The sequence below is a fragment of the Trichinella spiralis genome, assembly GCF_000181795.1.
Source record: "Trichinella spiralis strain ISS 195 chromosome Unknown Scfld4, whole genome shotgun sequence".
Lineage (NCBI taxonomy): Eukaryota > Metazoa > Nematoda > Enoplea > Trichinellida > Trichinellidae > Trichinella > Trichinella spiralis.
In genome coordinates, this window is record NW_003526943.1 from 20,859 (window position 1) to 39,264 (window position 18,406).

At 27.7% G+C, this 18,406-nt stretch overlaps 4 protein-coding genes across 4 annotated transcripts; 2 read left to right on the top strand and 2 right to left on the bottom strand.

The window, feature by feature from the left end:
* Positions 1-611: 611 nt before the first annotated feature.
* Tsp_00009 (putative DHHC zinc finger domain protein) lies at positions 612-7,430 on the top strand. Its single transcript, XM_003375757.1, has 15 exons — positions 612-650; positions 729-797; positions 1,070-1,120; positions 3,266-3,372; positions 3,448-3,578; positions 4,753-4,799; positions 4,940-5,152; positions 5,281-5,420; positions 5,736-5,774; positions 5,822-5,957; positions 6,034-6,125; positions 6,195-6,381; positions 6,478-6,538; positions 6,602-6,654; positions 6,705-7,430. Exons 1-15 carry the CDS (start codon positions 612-614, stop codon positions 7,428-7,430), a joined length of 2,091 nt encoding a protein of 696 aa, XP_003375805.1.
* Positions 7,431-8,289: 859 nt separating this feature from the next.
* Positions 8,290-12,864, bottom strand: Tsp_00008 (GDP-fucose protein O-fucosyltransferase 2). Its single transcript, XM_003375758.1, has 14 exons — positions 12,767-12,864; positions 11,312-11,568; positions 10,999-11,254; positions 10,878-10,944; positions 10,365-10,490; positions 10,123-10,303; positions 9,718-9,850; positions 9,518-9,655; positions 9,238-9,253; positions 9,086-9,123; positions 9,003-9,034; positions 8,780-8,845; positions 8,656-8,721; positions 8,290-8,555 (listed from the first exon to the last, which is right to left on the bottom strand). Exons 1-14 carry the CDS (start codon positions 12,862-12,864, stop codon positions 8,290-8,292), a joined length of 1,740 nt encoding a protein of 579 aa, XP_003375806.1.
* Positions 12,865-13,090: 226 nt separating this feature from the next.
* Positions 13,091-14,045, bottom strand: Tsp_00007 (hypothetical protein). Its single transcript, XM_003375759.1, has 4 exons — positions 13,999-14,045; positions 13,725-13,823; positions 13,455-13,598; positions 13,091-13,163 (listed from the first exon to the last, which is right to left on the bottom strand). The coding sequence occupies exons 1-4, from the start codon at positions 14,043-14,045 to the stop codon at positions 13,091-13,093; spliced, it is 363 nt and encodes a 120-aa protein (XP_003375807.1).
* A 182-nt stretch (positions 14,046-14,227) lies between these two features.
* Positions 14,228-16,464, top strand: Tsp_00006 (exosome complex exonuclease RRP45). Its single transcript, XM_003375760.1, has 13 exons — positions 14,228-14,236; positions 14,452-14,556; positions 14,621-14,715; positions 14,772-14,891; positions 14,956-15,055; positions 15,153-15,250; positions 15,297-15,336; positions 15,389-15,471; positions 15,520-15,652; positions 15,711-15,799; positions 15,868-16,045; positions 16,104-16,329; positions 16,394-16,464. Exons 1-13 carry the CDS (start codon positions 14,228-14,230, stop codon positions 16,462-16,464), a joined length of 1,347 nt encoding a protein of 448 aa, XP_003375808.1.
* The last annotated feature ends 1,942 nt before the right edge of the window (positions 16,465-18,406 follow it).

Below are 18,406 nucleotides of genomic sequence, written 5' to 3' on the forward strand. Positions count from 1 at the left end.
GCGCCATCCTTTGTCCAACATTTTTTGGTAATGGGTAACATTTAACTGATAAGCCCACATTCCGTAGCAGCATTTTCCAGAGCCAGGCACCGAGCAGTAATTACAAGAAGAACTCTTACTTTTACCAAAATATTGTACAACACTTCTACCATTCATTATTCATGTCTAATTAAAACTGCCAAATGTCAGCATGAAGAAATCACTTATATGATAAGCAGGAATTATTTGTTTCACTTAAATTTCAGAACGAGAGTTAATTGTTTCAAATAATATAAAATTTATATTATTGCATTTCTTCAAATTTTGGACTTATTTAATGTATTTGAAAATGAATTTTATAATATTTATAGAAAAGTTTTTTAAAAATGCTAAACTATTCCCGTGAAGTATAGAATAAAACTTCATTAAAAATTATTAAAAATATTTAAACAGTGCCACCAATTTTTATAAATATTAATACTTTTTTTCTAAAAAATTTTTACAAGAGGTACGATAATTAAATAATAAAGCTTGCTTTATTCATACTGTAGCATTCGAGTTTTTGCTTTGTGTAAAAGTAACACTGCATTATTAGCTCTTTGTTTTCTGTTTTATCAACTCAGTTCTATGTGATGGATGTGTCAGTTGTTTTACAACCATTAAATAGGTGTGTATGTTCCACCTTTTATCAGCTGATATTACTGCAACACATTTTTTTCAACGTTACTTTTGTTATTTTCTTATTGCAGTGTATTGTGAATATTTCTTATAAAGCTTTCAGCATTGTTCTTTTTGATAGAACAAGATTTCCGTGCATAGTTATATAAAATTAACTGATGTAAATTTGACTGATTTAATTTTTTCAAAACTTTGAATTTATCTGCTTAACTAAACTGAACTGCAAATACGACATGAAACCGTATCTTTTAATGTTTATTGATTTTGTTGAATTTTGCTTGTTGTATTCTGATACGAAAATGTTTCTTACATTTTTTCCAAATGAACACTAATATTTTTGGATCAATAGTAGGTTTTTTCTATTCTGCATTGTTTTTTTTTTGAATTATCATGATTTGTTTCATTAATGCAGACGAGATGGTTTACAAATCGTGTAGTGGATAACCTTTTGCTTTCCTTTTTGGTAATTTCTTTAAAAACGTAGTAAACGAGAATCCTTCAGAGAGTATTGAAATCCAAGATAAAAATTGAAACAAATGTGTAATGATTTTTTGAATTGATGCTGTTGTAGATTTATCTGAGCAAATGCACGTATACATGAAGTTTTATAGCATTTTAAGTATATACTGTTTTTTTTATTAAATTTTTTCTGCAAACGATACCTATTTTTATGGGATGTCAAGTTTGCTACCACGACAGTATGTTTCAGTTGATAACATATTGTGCTTTAAAATTCACTTTTAATATTTTTGAAATTTTTTGTAAGTGCAATTTTTAATTGTAATGTTCTTCTAATTTGCTTTGCATTTAATGTTTTTCTACCTTTATTTTGCATATATACAAATTTAATGTAAGAGGAAATTTGCAACATTGCTAAGTGAAGTCAATTGCAAAATTCGTGTGTGTCACTTCAATGGTTTTTTCATTCAAAATAATGTCATAATTAAATTATATTGGCAAAGATGCTATGCTTATTGATTTATGAAGAATTTTATAGTTTAATAATAGGCTCTGTTATTTGTAAGATAGGCATTTATTTTATACTTGAATAAGATGGCATCAGTGAGTTGTTTATTAAAAAAAGTTTTACTTTTTTTAAACAGTTTGCAGTCTGTGGTTTTTGGGGCGTTTATTAACGTAACTTTTTTTAAGTATGTTTTTCACTTGAATTTAAATATGAATTACCACTAAAAGATTGAAAGAAAATGATTGAGAATAAGAAGTGATTTTTTAACATATAAAAATGATATTTGTTTTGAAATGTTGAATGTTAAATTTAATTATTTTGATAATACATAAATGTATTTTTTTTTCTAATGCATGATTAAAAGAGTGATTGCTAAAATAATTGTTTGTTGCAATTCAGTGAATTTATTTGAAATTTATTGCTAATTATATATATGTGGTTAAACAGTTTTCACAAATGAATTATTATATATTGGTTTTTATATTGAAAATGTATTTCAAATTGTCAAGAATCCTTCTGTTTTTTGTTGTATGAAGTAGTATACGAAGGGATTTCTGTTCCAGATTTATTTGCTATAATGCATTTTCTTAAAAAAATAAGTATTCAAGCTCAGCAAATAATAGGAGGTAAATGTAATTGAAGTTAGCCTTTTATTAACACTATGGTAAAATTATCATAATGTTATTTACTTTTATTTTATTCAAGTATGTTTAATTTTATTGCGCTGTTTGCTGTTATTGATATAATATATACTTGCGTGCTAAATTCATATTTAGTCCAATTTTGTTTAGAAATAAAAAAATAATATACAATATTAATATGCTTAATTGAAAAACTTGATTCTTATTTGTATATGTGATTCAACGATTGCAACATATTTAAATTTAAATGAAATATTGTTGTTTCCTAGATGTTCAGATCACTCAAGTTTTATTAAAATATGAGTAAGTATTAAGTTTGATTTTTTAGGGTTTGTATATTGTATTTACTGTATAATTAATCATATAAGTAAATTGTTTGAATCACTTGTATTGGTTTTTAATGCTTAGTTTTATGAAAAGTACAAAGAATTATCAGTTGGGATAAAATTTGCTGAATTAAAAATAATCAGCAATAAAATATTTATTTTAATATATGCATAATATTTTTAAAGTAATAATTTTGAATGGAATTATTACTTATGTAACTTTTATTGTTTTATATATTCTGAATTAATATTTTTGTCATAAATAACATTTTATTTGGAACTACTAGATTAAGGAATTGTTGTAATTTTATTATTTAGTTGTTTTTGTTAATAAATTTTGTGGGTAACTGTGGATTTTTGATTATGCTACTATATGGAATATTGAATACACAGATTTGATTAAGAGCAACTTAAAGTTGCATAGTCTTTTGATAAATTATAAAATCACGAGTGCGTTTAATAAAATGCAATTTTAAGGAAGCATTTTTAAAAAATTTTGTTTCATGAATTTTACTTCATTTATAAGATTTTTATTCAGTGATGTATTTAAGCAGTTTTTATAATATAAAAGCAGTGGAAACTACTAAAAACTGAAATAATTTATTGAATTGAAAAAACAAAATTCTGTTAATCTATTCATCATATTGTTTGTTTTATAATGTTTTGTTGTGCAGATGAATGTGAGCGAACTGGCTAATGTATGGTACGTCCATGCCAACATTCAAGCCGACTCGCTACTTACCTGCCGTGGTGGCTTGGCTTTTGCTATTGATTACAACCGGTGCCTTCTATTATTTCATGTAAATTTGAAAAAGTAATATTTATATGTGTTTACTTCATATCATTTTCTATTCAGTGCGCCGACGATAGCTCACATACATGGATGGACTGGTGTAATTGTTATTGCAGTTGAGCTTCTCATATGTTCCTCAGTGATTTCAAATTTCATGATGGCTACGATCATTGATCCAGGAATTATACCCAAAGGTATGTTTTTAAAATTAATCTTGTTAAAATTAGAATTGAATTTGGGAATTGCGTTTTTATTGGTTTTTTAGTTTTATTGTGCATGTTAAGTTTTTTAAACTGGAATGTTTTTCACGTAGACTGTTTATTTATAATTGGTGTTCACTTAGTTTTGTCGCGATTTTAATGAAATATTACGTATTCTAATAATATAAATAAATGTACTAAAGAGAATATTTGTGATCAGAAAATTTTAAATTAAGTGCTATTGAGTAACTTTAGTTACGTAATGATTAAATTATTTATTTATTTCTAAATTTAATTATTTGAACATATTTGTTGTATCTTAGCAACTAAATCTCTATATACTGAAATGAATGGCATCTAATGATAACTATCTTCACAAGTTCCCTGTAATTAATGTACAGTTGTTTGATTTACTATGATTCATTTAAAGTTTTTTGAGTAAATATTATTTGCATTTAAAAAAGTAATTATTTTGTGGTTTTGGGATGGGATAAATTGATAGCACTTAGCTTCAATACTTGAGTTTAAATGAGTCAAATATTATTTTTAATTTTTATACTTTAAACTTCATCTTTGGTAAGCATTCAGCATACGAAACTGTGTTTCCTTATTTATTTAATGAAGTAATGTTGAATTGATTAATTTTTAAATGAAATTATTTTGTAATTTTTCCAACTCATTTTTCATATATGATGAATTACAATGCTGATGAATATATTTTATTTTCTAACTGAAAGTATTTGTTGTTATTTTGTTATTTGAAAGTAGATATTGTTTATTCTAGGAGAAGATATTTCTCAGATTCGTATTTAAGAAAAAATAAGTGTAAAGCTGTTTAATGTGTATATTGCGAAATTAAATTTTCTGTGTATTGTTGAGTGAATTTATATAAGTGAAAACTTTAATAAATCAATTTTGGCTGTAACAGTCAGCTGAATTATTATTTTGCTTGTATTGAATGAATTACTTGCCTTGGACATTCCAAATAAATATATTATCGAATATTGCATTTTTGTAGTTTGAAATTGAGGAAGTTAAAGTTTTTATAAATTTGGAAGTTAAATACTTATGCCGAGATCTAGTGTCCAATTTTTTGCTTTTTTTTTGATTGAATTCTTTTTTTTTTCAACGGAAATTTTTAATTATGAAACAAATTTTTTTAATTAAGTAAATATGAATGTTGAAAATATCAATAAACAATATGATAATGCAAGAGTAAATGTTGTAAAGTTATTTAAAAATTTTCTATTTTAATCCAGTTTATTTATGTAGACATTGAAAATGAATAGAATTTTATTAACTTGATGCTTTTTAAATGAAACTTTCTTTAAAAGTTTTTAAAAATGTTTTTACAGAGAAAAATAAGAATAACTGATAATAATATTAATAATAAACTGTATTGCTGGTTTATAGCTGATGAACCGGATGATCAAGACGATTTCCGATCTCCACTGTATAAAACTGTTGACATTAATGGCATTTCAGTTAGAATGAAATGGTGCGTTACATGTCACATATATCGACCACCAAGATGTTCTCATTGTTCAATTTGCAATCACTGTATTGAAGTAAGAAAAAAAATATATATAGAATATGGTTTTACTTAATTTTAAGCTTTGTTTCAAATTTTCTCGTTTATTAATATAATCAAGCATATTCGAATGTATTAATGTTGAATAGTCATTTTTCGTTTTAGAATTTTGATCATCACTGTCCTTGGGTAAATAACTGCATTGGACGTCGAAATTATAGATATTTTTTCTTTTTTTTATTTTCACTCACATTGCATATGATGGCCGTGTTTGCACTCTGCCTTATGTGTACTCTGAAGACTAGGTGTGTATTTGTGAAATTATTTTTTTTATCAATAAATGATAGAGATACTTTAATTTTATTTAATATGTGTGTAATTTGTCAAAATGTCAATAATAAGTAAATTTCAGTTGTAACTATTAAGAAGATGTGAATTATTATTGAAATAAGTGATCATTGATTATAGATTTGGAAATAGGTAGCACACTTTTAACATGTTTGTACAATATTATAAGAATATTGTTGTTTTAAAATATTTGAAATAATATTTAAGTTTTGCAATGATTAAATTTTATTTTGAATCAGATATATGTATATATATATATATTTTTTTTATAGTTTGGAAAAATGTTTCATTTTACTTTTTAACAGTCGAATGTAATTAATATTATTTTCTGCTAATGATTGAATCAGTTATGTTTTAGGGACAGTATTCTGAACAAAGAAAATATCTGCAGCATTGTTGTGATGGGCGTATGCGGTCTGTTGTTTATTCCTGTTGTGGGACTTACTGGTTTTCACGTTGTTCTTGTTGTTCGTGGACGAACCACGAATGAACAAGTTGATTTTTATACTTTGCTTATTATTGCTAATTTGCATAGGAATAAAGTGTTGTTGAGTTGATTTTTAATTTCAGGTAACAGGAAAGTTTCGCAACGGGTTTAATCCCTTCACGAAAGGATGTTTTCGAAATTTGTTGACCGTTCTTTGTTCTACTGTATATCCAAGGTGGAAAAGTAGTTTAGAATTATTTTTTCACATAACTTTTATTATTAATGAAAATTATGCTATTTTAAGTTTGATTGGACAATCAAGAAGAAGAAGGGGAAGAAGAAGAAGAAGAGGGCAGTTTAATGTTGATTTTATTGAAAGTGGAGGAGAAAAATTGCTAAACGGGTATTCTCAGGCAAAAGAACCTGAAGCGCAGCTTTTCATTGCCAATGAAAGCACGTCACATGGTGACTTAATTGCGCAATACAAAAAAGTTAGTAAATTTCTATTAATTTAATTTTTTTAAAATATAATATCAGTTTTATTGAATGAATTGGTTTATTATTATTTTAGAAGTAAATATTATCAGCCTGTTGATATTGTGTATCATAATAAAGTTAGTTTAAAATATGATCCAGAAAAAGCATCAAGTAGGTTAGAAATGATTGGTTTTATTAAATGAATAAATTTATTAATTTATTATTATAATGTAGGGTTGTTATTGCTTAGTATGTGTACGTGTGTTGATTTGTGTTTGAAAAAGCGAGTTATTATTTATTGAACGAATTTTGTATTAAAATTGTGTGAAATTTTTAGATGGTAAAGCAGCCGTCTAGTTCACTGGCAATGGATGACAGCGTCAGCAGAGGCTCTTCGCATGTCACGTTTGTTGGTGGTGGAATGGTGGATCAAGCGGAAACTGTCTCTTCCAGAGATATTGTTGAATTGTCTATAGGAAATGTATCGACGTGTAATTTGTTTGATAAAACTGGAGCGATAGATGATGAAAATAATTTTTCTGATCAAAGATCAGTTTCACCAGGAAGTGAACAATATCAGTCATTATTGAGGGAGGCAATTGAAGGCACAGCTTCTTCAGTGAATAATAATCGAATGCATTCTGTTAAAAAAATCGACAGAATGCATCGGTCAGTTGGTCATCTTACTACTTCTGGTTGTTCTAGTGATTCGTTGAATATTCTTCATAACGTGGATAGGAAATCTCAGAGATCAACAGATCAGTTACCACCTTCTTCAAGTGGTTACTTTCAAAAGGACCGTGTTCATTTAGAAATTTCATCATTATCATCTTCTGCTTCATCTGCTGCTGCTGCTGTTGATGATGATGAACAGCATAATTTATTATTAGCTGATAATCAGCATCAGATTAATGTTGTTCCACCACCACCACCATCATCATCATTATCAGAACAGTTAACTTTTAGAAAGCCGTTGTCTTTCACTCAGGCAGTTCGATTGCATGACAGTTTAAGTGTTCTCAATCAGACTGATCATCATAATCAAAAACAGCAGCAACACTAGTATCCAGAACAACAAACAACAATTTAAGAGAACGGAAAATATTTCTAAAATTCCTTTTTAACAAATGCGACCATGCATGCGTGAATGAATCCATTGGAAATTTTAAAATTTACTCTGAAATTTTAAAAATTCACTAAAAAAGAAACACTGAATATACAAAATTTGTCTTTGAATTAATTACATTTTCATCATTATTGTTTTTTTTCTGCAGTTTACACATTGAAATTAGCTTGTGGGTGTGTAGGATGTACATTTATTGTCTTTATATGTATGTAATTTCGTTGCTTGTGTATGCCATTTTGAAAACTCATTTTTATAGCGGGTTGTCGACGATTCTATTGTAATTTATAGTGAATGTTTTTTTTTAATTTGTGATATTGTTCATTTATTGCAATTTTTTAATTTGTCTTTGGATGTTTTGTAAAAATTAGAAGCTTATATTTTCTTTTTTTTTTTTGGTTTTCTGATCTGCATTACTGTGAGCATTTGCTTCTCTGTTATTGTAGAATTTGTATCGCTTCAGACAAATTGTTTTAACTTTGTTTCGTCATCTGTTACTTTGTCAATAAATTAAGTGACAAATTTTCTTATTTTTTTTGGATCTTGAAGGAATTTGCCATTTTTTTTGCTTAGCATTACGATCGCAGAAATTTTCATATTTGTAATGAAAAGAAAAACTTCAATGCTCTATTTAAACGACGCTTTCACCATACTGAAATGAAGTAATAATGAACTGAAACTGTAAAAGATCATTTAAAAAAATGAATTCATTTGAAAATTAAAAATTTTCAAAATGTCAAATATGAAAAAGTACAACATATATGACAATATGAAATATTTTCAAATGCATTTTTAAATTTTATGTACAATCTGAATCTTTCAGTGCTCGCAAAAGCAATTCTGTAGCACTGTATTCGAGATGTTTCATTTTTTTAACATATTCACTCGCCCATTCATGATTCTCTGGTTCAACTATATTTAAACAGACAGCAGCGAATCGTTGAAATTCCAAATTTTTCATAGCGATACGTATCGCTTCAGACGGCTGTGAATGGGAATTGATCCATCGGAGTAAATTTCGTAGATGATCACTTCTAAGCAACTTTTTCAAACTCTCTGACTTATCTGAATAAAATACACTTTTAAACTAAAGTCATGATTCAATTTTTCTTTGCAAAATAAAAAAATAAAATTGCACTGAATTCAATTATCAAGACCAACTTACTTAACATGAGCAATTTATTCGGTAAAACCATGTCTTCTGATAAATATGAACACAAAGGGTCTGATTCTATAAACCAATGCATAACCACCTCTAATGCACGCAGACAAAGGTAAAATCATCATACCAGTTGCATTCTCATCATTTCTCAATTTTCTGCTTTCATCTTTTCCAATTTTTTCACATCCTATATCTAAAGAGAAAACGTAAAATAACAAAAACATGACATTCTTTATTAAAATCTTTAATTTCCTTATAACTTTATACTGCATTCATATAATAATACAGCGGTGAAAATAATACAGCAATTTATATGATCAAAGTAAAATTAAATAAATATAGTTGCTTACCTTTATGCGTTTTATAACAATTCACTGAACAACTTAAATGAAATAGTTGTAAATGAATATACTACATAATGAAATATACTTACTACGCAATACCACAGCTAGAACATTTATATCGCATTTTCTGAACAAAACATATAATACACTGACTATCTTTGTCCATCACCTAATTGCAAAAAGCACTTTATTAAATACAATTTATAAAATATGACAAATAATAAATATGCGATGAAATAACATTAATCAGTAAGTTACTGAAAAAAATGTTATCAACATGTCAATTTTATTGAACTTTGAGCAACAATTCGGTATACCCCTGTAAAAAAGCACCACTAAAAAATGCATTAAAATTCACATAAAATGGCAAGTCAAAAAGCAAAAAGCCATAATTGAAAAAGCAATGTATCATTGATGCAAAGATCTATAACGAGAACTCTAAATGTAATGTACTACAGAAATGAAAAATTCAGTTTAAAAACAACAGATGAAAAAATTGAAGATTTCACTGCTTCATATACCACTTCGCCGGTTGCTCACAGTTCAAATTATGGTCAGGACATAAGCAATTAAATGTTGTATTATGGGAAAAGCCAAGAATTTCACGATCTTCTTGAATTCGAAATGAAAAAGTCGATTCAGCCGTACCAATAAAATATCTGAATACATTTTACTAGTTATAATTCAACCGAATAGCAAAAGTAAAAGAAACATTGTATACTTCGCATGTGCACATATCCATTGTTCAATGGTAGCCACGCCACCATCGAGAAATTTCTGTAGCTGAGCATCTGTTGGCTTGAATCTTTTGATAACCGCAGTTTCATTCAAAAAGGCTTTCAATTCATCAACTTCTACGTAAAAACAATTAACAAGAAATAAAAGATACAGTCGAATGATAAATTCCATTAAAATTTTTGAATGTTTTTTCTAAACAGTGTTGCACAATATTATTACGGATCTAAATTTTAACACTGAATTACACATTCTCAGATAAAAAGAACGTGAAACATATATCGGCCAAAATAACCCCTTTTCACAATTTTCGGTTACAATCATCAACAATGTTAAAAATTAATAAATTCAGTTTTAAAGTTGAAAATAAAAATAAAATTAACTTTCTGACCTGTTTCTGGAGCATCAGTTGATACGTAAACGACTTCCAACTTCAACATTTTTAACAATTTCGAAATTTGTTCAGCTGCGCCTTTTACAGTAGGAATTTGCTTACTACGAGATGTTACAAAATCTCTACGTCGCAAATGAACTGCTAAATAAGGTCCACCTATAGCTTGCCCTGGTTTAACCTGATAAGTAACATAACAATTCAACAGTGCTGAAGTTTAATATATTCTTTTCCGAATTTACCTTCATTAAAGTCCAATCATCCAATATTTCTGTCTTGTCCGTAACATCATCAGAATTCAACTCTTCACGCCGAAAATCATCCGCTGCTTTTCTTATAGCAGCTGAATAACGCATACTTCGTCTGCACTGAAGCACAAAGCAAAAATAAAAATAAAACTCAATAAACGAAAATTGCAAACAGTTCAACATAACAATTCATATAATATTCAACAATCAAGGAATAAGATGGTAAATGTCATAAAATTACATCTTTGCACATCATAAAAATACATCATAATCATGTATTTTATGAAAATGTTATTCAATATTATGCATCATATCATTTTAATGATGTATTATATTTAAGAACTGCATAATTTTTCTAATTAAAAATTTTTTTGCAAGTTCGCAAGAACTTTCATCTGTTTACCCGTAAAACATTAGCCTTTAATATCGCAAATTAAAATATTCAATTAAAAATAAGCAATTTAGAAATTAAAAAAATCTAACTAAAACTAGAATAAAATAGTTTACCTTCCAATGTATATTACTACCGAAACCATCATGCAACATAACTTCGGCACGATCAACCATTATTGATCTAAACGTGAAATATTTTTTAATAGAGAATAATTTCTTTTTTCAAATGTATTACTGAATTTTCGTCGGATCTGTATCGTTTATTATTAGATTAGCAACATCTGATACATAACCTTGAAGTGATAGACATGATACATTCTTCGCATATACTTCAGGATAACCCCAGAATGAATATTTGAATTTTCCTTCTACCTGCTGATAATAAAAGCTTTTAATGCATGGTCTGAATTCCATTTTCTGACTCCATTCAGTGAAGCCTTCAGGAAATGGTTGCAAAAAATATACAACGTCAATTGAAGTTCTCCCTGTTTCTAAAAATAAATAATATTTAAAATCTTCTAAAAAAGAAATAGGCAAATACAGAATACCTCTGAAATAATCTTCCAATTCTATGACCGGAATAAAACGATTCAGCGATTCTAAATCAAACCAAAGCTTCCAAGGAATACGATGTTGATATCCAAGTTGATGAGAACGATGATGAATTGATGAACCCCACGGAGGCAAAACCAGAACAAAATCGTGCCCCTTCTCTCGAAGATAATGAACCATCGAAGCAACACGTATGTAAACATCACGTCTCAAGTTTTGACCTTCAGCAGGATTAACATCATAGTGCAAATACCTGAAAACCAAAAATAATATATGATAAAAATAAAAGAACATCCAGACAAAACCACCAACACCTTTAATTTATCACTTTGATTCATACCTAATAAAATTTCATTGATAAAATATAAGCTTCCGATATACAATAACCTGATGAAAATTTAACAATAGCAATTTATCAGTATTCATTTTAAAACTAGTCAATAAATGCTGTAAAATTTCTTAATAATCTGACAACCGCAGGCTGAAAAGAAACAATTTATAATCTACATAAAAAATTGATATGCGCATTGAAGTTCATGCTAAATGCTTAGTTTTACACAATAACAAAAAAAGTTTTAAATATCATATAATGTATAATGTCTAATCTGCATCGTGCATAACTATTACGCAAATCATGAAATTTAATTAAATATTATAAATTCTTCCGATTAAAAATAATTAAAAAGTTACCTTGAACTTTTCACCAGTGTAAAGTTTTCCGTTTCAAAATTTGAAACAGACTCTTGATTTGAAAAACATAGATGAAAATGAAGTAATAAGAAAATTGAGAATAGCATAATATAGTAAGCAGCTGCCTGAAAACTAACACCAAATATGCAGCGTATTTGCCTTACACTGTCACTACAGTAACCACAAAGAGCAGGCTTTTTCAAAATGTATACTGTAAAGATGTTTAAAAATGTCTTATAAAAAATTAAATTTTTTTAAGACTGTTAATGGAATTATCGTTTATTTTTTTTATTTTTTTAACGAGAAACATCATCAGAAATGACTATTTTAACATAATAACAATGCTTTTATAATATTTCCGTTATTATGAAACTATCTAATAATTCAAATCCCAGATTTATAATTATACAATTGAAATTAAATGCAGTTTTCAAATTAAAAATTAAATAAAAAAAATGCTTTTAAATTTAAAAGTGCCGATATAAATTTGTGCAAAACTTTGAAAAACACTTAGCTATGACTTCAATAAATAAAAAACAAAATAATTCGAAATAAGAATGAGGTGCAATTACAGAAGTGCACGAAGAATTCATTTATAACGTAACACTGATATATAACATATTACATCCATCAACCTTCTCTATTTATATATGGTATTTACATTTTATTGATTAATAAAATCAATAATTTATTATTATAGTATTAAATTTGAACTTGATTGTTATTATATACAAATACAAACAAAGAATGCACATATAAACGTGCGTAATCGTATTCTTCCCCGTACATGTACTGTACCGTAAGGTGACTCTGCTATTGTTTTCAAAGGTAATTTATTTATGCAGTTTACAGTATGCATTTATATTTTAATTAAGAATTATTTTTTTAAAAAAAGTATAATGTTCTAAAATTTAGACATTTTAAAAGTAAGTGAAGCTGTTTTGCTATTTGGCACTAGATTTTAACCTAATCTGCTAGTCTAACTGAAAAAATTGCAATACATTGAAAGAAAAGTAAAAGAAGAATTTATGTTTAGAATTTGGTTAAAGAGTAGTTTTCTGATAATTTGGAAATGCACTGGTAATTTATGATTTCTGTTCAGCGATGTCATCAAGACCAGTTGTAGTGTCAGGTCCATCTGGCTGTGGGAAAAGTACACTTTTATCACGTTTATTTAAGGAGTATCCCGATAAGTATGCATTGTCTGTTTCACATACAACAAGGCAGCCGAGATCATCAGAACAGCATGGTATTGATTATTATTTTTCAAGTAAAGAGGAAATGATCAAAGCTATTGAGCGTGGAGAATTTCTTGAACACGCCGAATTCAGTGGAAATTTGTATGGGACAAGCTTTGAAGCAGTACATAATGTTCTGAAATCAGGGAAGACATGTATTTTGGATTTAGAAATTCAAGGCGTGCGTTCGACTAAAAATTCCAATTTAAACCCTTTGTGTATTTTGATTAAGCCTCCAAATTTGGAAGAGCTGAAGTCAAGATTGAGAAACCGTGGTACCGAAACTGACGAATCGCTTTGTAAACGACTTAAACAAGCTGAAATAGATATGGCAGCTGCCGATAAAGAACAAGATCTGTTTGATTACATAATTATTAATGAAAATTTAAATGAAGCATACGAACATCTTTTGAATATTTTGTGTTCTCTGCAGATGGAAAATAGAAAGTATTGAAAATTAATAATGATTACTGAGTATTACATATCTTTGCCTAGTCGAACTGTGTTTTCATTGTTTTTTCGATGATATTCTTTGTCATTATGCATAAATGCAGTATGCAAAGAAGTTTCAAACGGCCTTCTGCATGAATTTCATAAAATGAGAATGTGAACAGTTATTTCAGTCATTTAAAATTCTGGAAATTTTAAAATGATTCTGCTACTGATAGATTTATCAAAATTTACAATTAATAAAAGTAAGCATTTCTATGTGTTGAACTTGATTTACATAAGTTACAAAAATTTACTAATTGAACTTGATTTGCATTACATTACCATGCAGTGTTGTTTCAATGTTGCTCATTAAAATGATGATAACGAATGACTTTTTATTAATAGATTATTCTTAACTTTTTATAGTTGCTTTCTTTATAGATAGGTGTTTTTTGTACATGTTGATGACTACATGCCTTTTATTCTTGTAAGGTCGTATGTGAATTTTTATTGTTCAAATATCTTTGAAATTTGCAGTAACATTTTTAATTGATGTGTAATGTATGTTCTTTTGGTGGCATTAGAATTTTTTATTTTTTCTTGCGTATTTTTACATTGTATTACGTTGCGTTGTTTGTTTTGGCTTTTCTAATATGCCATAATTACAACTTTTAGTTTATTGAAAGTAATATTTTCAACTTTGAATGCATTAATTTAATAATTATATATATATATATATATATATTTAATTATTTAATTAATTAATTAACTTTAAGTTTGATTTTACAACTTCTACAAGACTGCAAATTCTAAATATGAAATTTATACCTGTTCCTCCTGGCGGAAAAGCTTCACTTGAAGAAGGCTTCTCTACCAATTCAGTAAATCTTTGTTATAAATCAAATTATTAACTGTATATAATTAACTGATTGGTATTTACTTTAGCGTGAGGACCTGCGTGAAAATGAAGAATTTCGGCCAGTTCGTTTATGCTTTGGTCGCGCTTTTGGAAGTTGTGTAGCGGAATTTGGAAACACGAAGTGATAAATTTCATATGACCACTGTACTTTGTTATTATAACTTAATGTATTAATAGAGTGTTTGTGAAAACCTCATGTAGTGTTGTTACACCTAGTTTGACTCGTCCTTCCAGTGGAATATTGAAAATCAATCTTGAATTCGGTCCACAAGCAGTAGCCCATTATGAAGTTGGAAGGTAATACTGCTTTGCATGTTGCTGTTTTACTTTTTTTCAAAATGAACATTATTAAATTTAATAGACTGGAGAAGTGTATTGAATATCAGCGATTACTGGAACGGAACATCAAAGACGCACGATGCGTTTGCTTAGATACGTTATGTATTATTTCAGGAGAAAAAGTGAGAAATATTTTAGTTTGTCAGTTTGAATTAGTGAGAATTGCGTGAATTAAGGTGGTAAAATAATAGAATCGCAGTAATTAAGTGGTATATTTAGGTGTGGCAAATAAGATGCGATGTATATGTGTTGAATAATGATGGATCATTGGTGGACTGTGCATGCGTAGCTATTCTAAGTGCGTTGCGCCATTTCAGGTAAAAAAACATTGTATAGTACATATTTTGCATTTGAAAACTTTAGAATACCATCCGTAACGCGTCACGGCACTGATTATACTATAGTAAGTTGCATTTTCTATTGAAATTTGCATTAAAAATTTTTTTAATAAATAGCATTCATTTGATGATAAAGAACCGCTTCGGTTGGACATCTTTCATTATCCTTGTATGATAACTTTGGGTTATTATAGTGGAAAGTAATTTTTATTAAATTGTTGATTAAATGTAAAATATTTGTTTGTTAGGGAAATTTTTATTTGTGAACCTTCACTTCTTGAAGAAACAGTACTTGATCAGTGCTTCATTTTAGCAATGAATGCACACTTTGAGTTTACACTGATACATCATTTGAAGCCACAGCCTTACAAAGACAGTTTGGTATATGAATAAAGTGAAATTACAGTTTACTTGTTTGTTTGTTTATTTTTTAATTTAGATTTTGCGTGCAAAATCAATAATTCATTCACGTGTAAAGCAGCTAGTTGATTTAATTAATCGAGAAATAGAAGAAGACATCATTAAGCGGTATGGAATTAATTTTGTATAATCAATGTCAGTAGTATTTATTTACATGTTCATATTTTATGTTTCAGTTCATCGAGTAATTTCACAGGCTTTGGAAGTTTAATTGAATCAAATATTATTTACAGTAATGCAATGAAATACTGTTTGCATGAGCAGACTGTAGAATTGGTGAACGTGAGAGATGAAATAGAAAATCCCAAACGTGATGTAGATATGTGCGAAGATGAACCAGTGATCATTCGAAAAGTATTTTGAATTAATGAAATGGATGTCGAAATTAACGCTTTATTTTTTATTATTTAAGGAAAACTCGAGTAGAATGGAAAAAGTAGAGTTGTTTACAGATGTAGTGGACATTGATGATTCATTAGTTGAAGAATTAGTGATGGAAGAATCTTCTACAGCTGCTTCAGTATTAGTTGTGCAAGAGATAGATAGAAGCTTGCGTTCTCCGGAAACGAAGATTGCTCACGTTGAATCTGTAAAATTGGGAAGTAAAAATAAAAGACGTAAAGCAGCAATTCCATCAAGTAAAATTATTTATTATTATTTTTTCTTTTTTGTAAATAACATTCAAATTAATTCTAACGTTAGATGTGATGCAACTTCTTGATGAAATAGAAGAGAAAGCAAATGTTCTGCAACCCAATGAAAGTCCAAAATAAATTTTTATCCAAATGGAATTGATTTGTTGTATATGTAAAAAAATTTTTTTCAGTGTGCTCTATGAAATGTAATCATTTAAAATATTTGAAAAGCAATTGATTTCCATGTGTAGTAATGAAGTAATTGCAATGTAACAACTGAAATAATTTATGCAACTTCCAGAAAAAAATTTGAAAAAATACATTAATAAAAACTTTTGTTTATAACTAAACAAGAATAAATTGAAATTTAAAAATATGCAAAACTTGGAAATAATTGCAAGTGCTGAAATGGTAAACACATTTTTTGGACAAGCGAAGTATTTAGCACTGCGTGTTCCCTTATCTACATACTGTAAATTGATGATAAAAGAAATGCACGATGCAACGCGCAAAAGATTAAAATTTATTTGTAAACATCAAATTATTAATCATGCATTAAAATCTTTTCTGTTATTTTTTATTCCTTTGACAATGAATACTTTATTATTTTTTTCCATCAAATAAATGGGAGCAAAGTATTTTAAGGAATTAACATTAAATAAAATATAAGAAAAGACAGCTGAAATTCACTAATTACCAATAATCATGGTATTGTATTTCATGCTGAAATGAATTTGCTTGTTCATTGAAAATTCAAATATGGAATCCATTAAATTACGTGAGATGGATCAGTTGATCAGTTGGAAAACCGAATGAATGTTCAGAGTAGAAGCAATTATTATTTATAATATTTATGAAAATTTGTTAATTGCATCTGCTTATTTCCAATAAATTTTCAAATTATCAGAATGAAGTGAGAAGAATCAGAAGTGATATCAAATAAATGGGCATAGTTATTTAAAACTACATTAAGGATAAACTGAATAAAATTCTAACAGTGAACTTAATTGAAACTAATTTTTTAAATTTCAAACTACTACTACAAATATACAAAATGAGAAATAATGTATTATACAGTTTAAAACTGAAAAAAATCAGACTGATTTAGTATTAAATGCAAAAAACTAACTGATGAAGTACACTTTTACCTGAAATTCATAAAAATAAGCTAACCACAAAAAGAAAAAGCAAAAGGAAAAAGGAACTATAAAGAAAACATTAATGTGATAAAAGAAGTTAAGTGCAATAAAAGTTGTGCTAGCAATAAATGCAAACAGAAGATGATTAGGTATTGTTAAAATGAGTGCGTAACTAGATAAAATTTGTTTATTTATTTACTGTACAAGAGTGTTTTTTCATCTCATTATAATAAATAGAAAATTCTGCTCTTAATGGTCAATTTTTTGAATTTTAATTGACAGCGCATTCGTTTAAGTTAAGTAAAACTAACGGTAGAAAAATAATTTTGTTGCTTTGTTATTTTTCTGTTGCCATTTGTTCAAAATTGATGTATGATATTTATTAATAAGCTTTCACAGTAAAGTAATAATAATATCGACGTCTATGCCAAAAAAACTACCAACATTAACTTCTGCATAATGAAACATCGGAACATTAACTTCAAAATTCACATCTTCGGAATGATGCACATCAAAACATGGACATGAACGTCAAAACATGAAAAAGTACATAAGCATGATAAATATTTCTTGACCTAAAATTCTTTTGAGAAATATTCATGATAAAACTATTGATAGTTTCTGTTTAAATAAAACAGAATCGTTATAAAGCAAAATATTAGAAAATAAGTGCCATAAAAAATTATTTCATTCAGTTGACGTTACTGCTGGGTATAACCAATAAAATACAAAAGATAACAAGGAGAGAAATAAAAAAATGAAAATGGTAAAAATCCACATAATCACACACACAGGCAATTAATTTACCTACTATCTTTCATTTGACCGCCTTAAACGCCTTATATTTAGAAATAACAGTGTAAAATTTTTAGCATTTGTTTTTATTATTAGACATTGAAATAAATTACTTGAAATTTGGTAATTAAATTTAAGAAATTAAT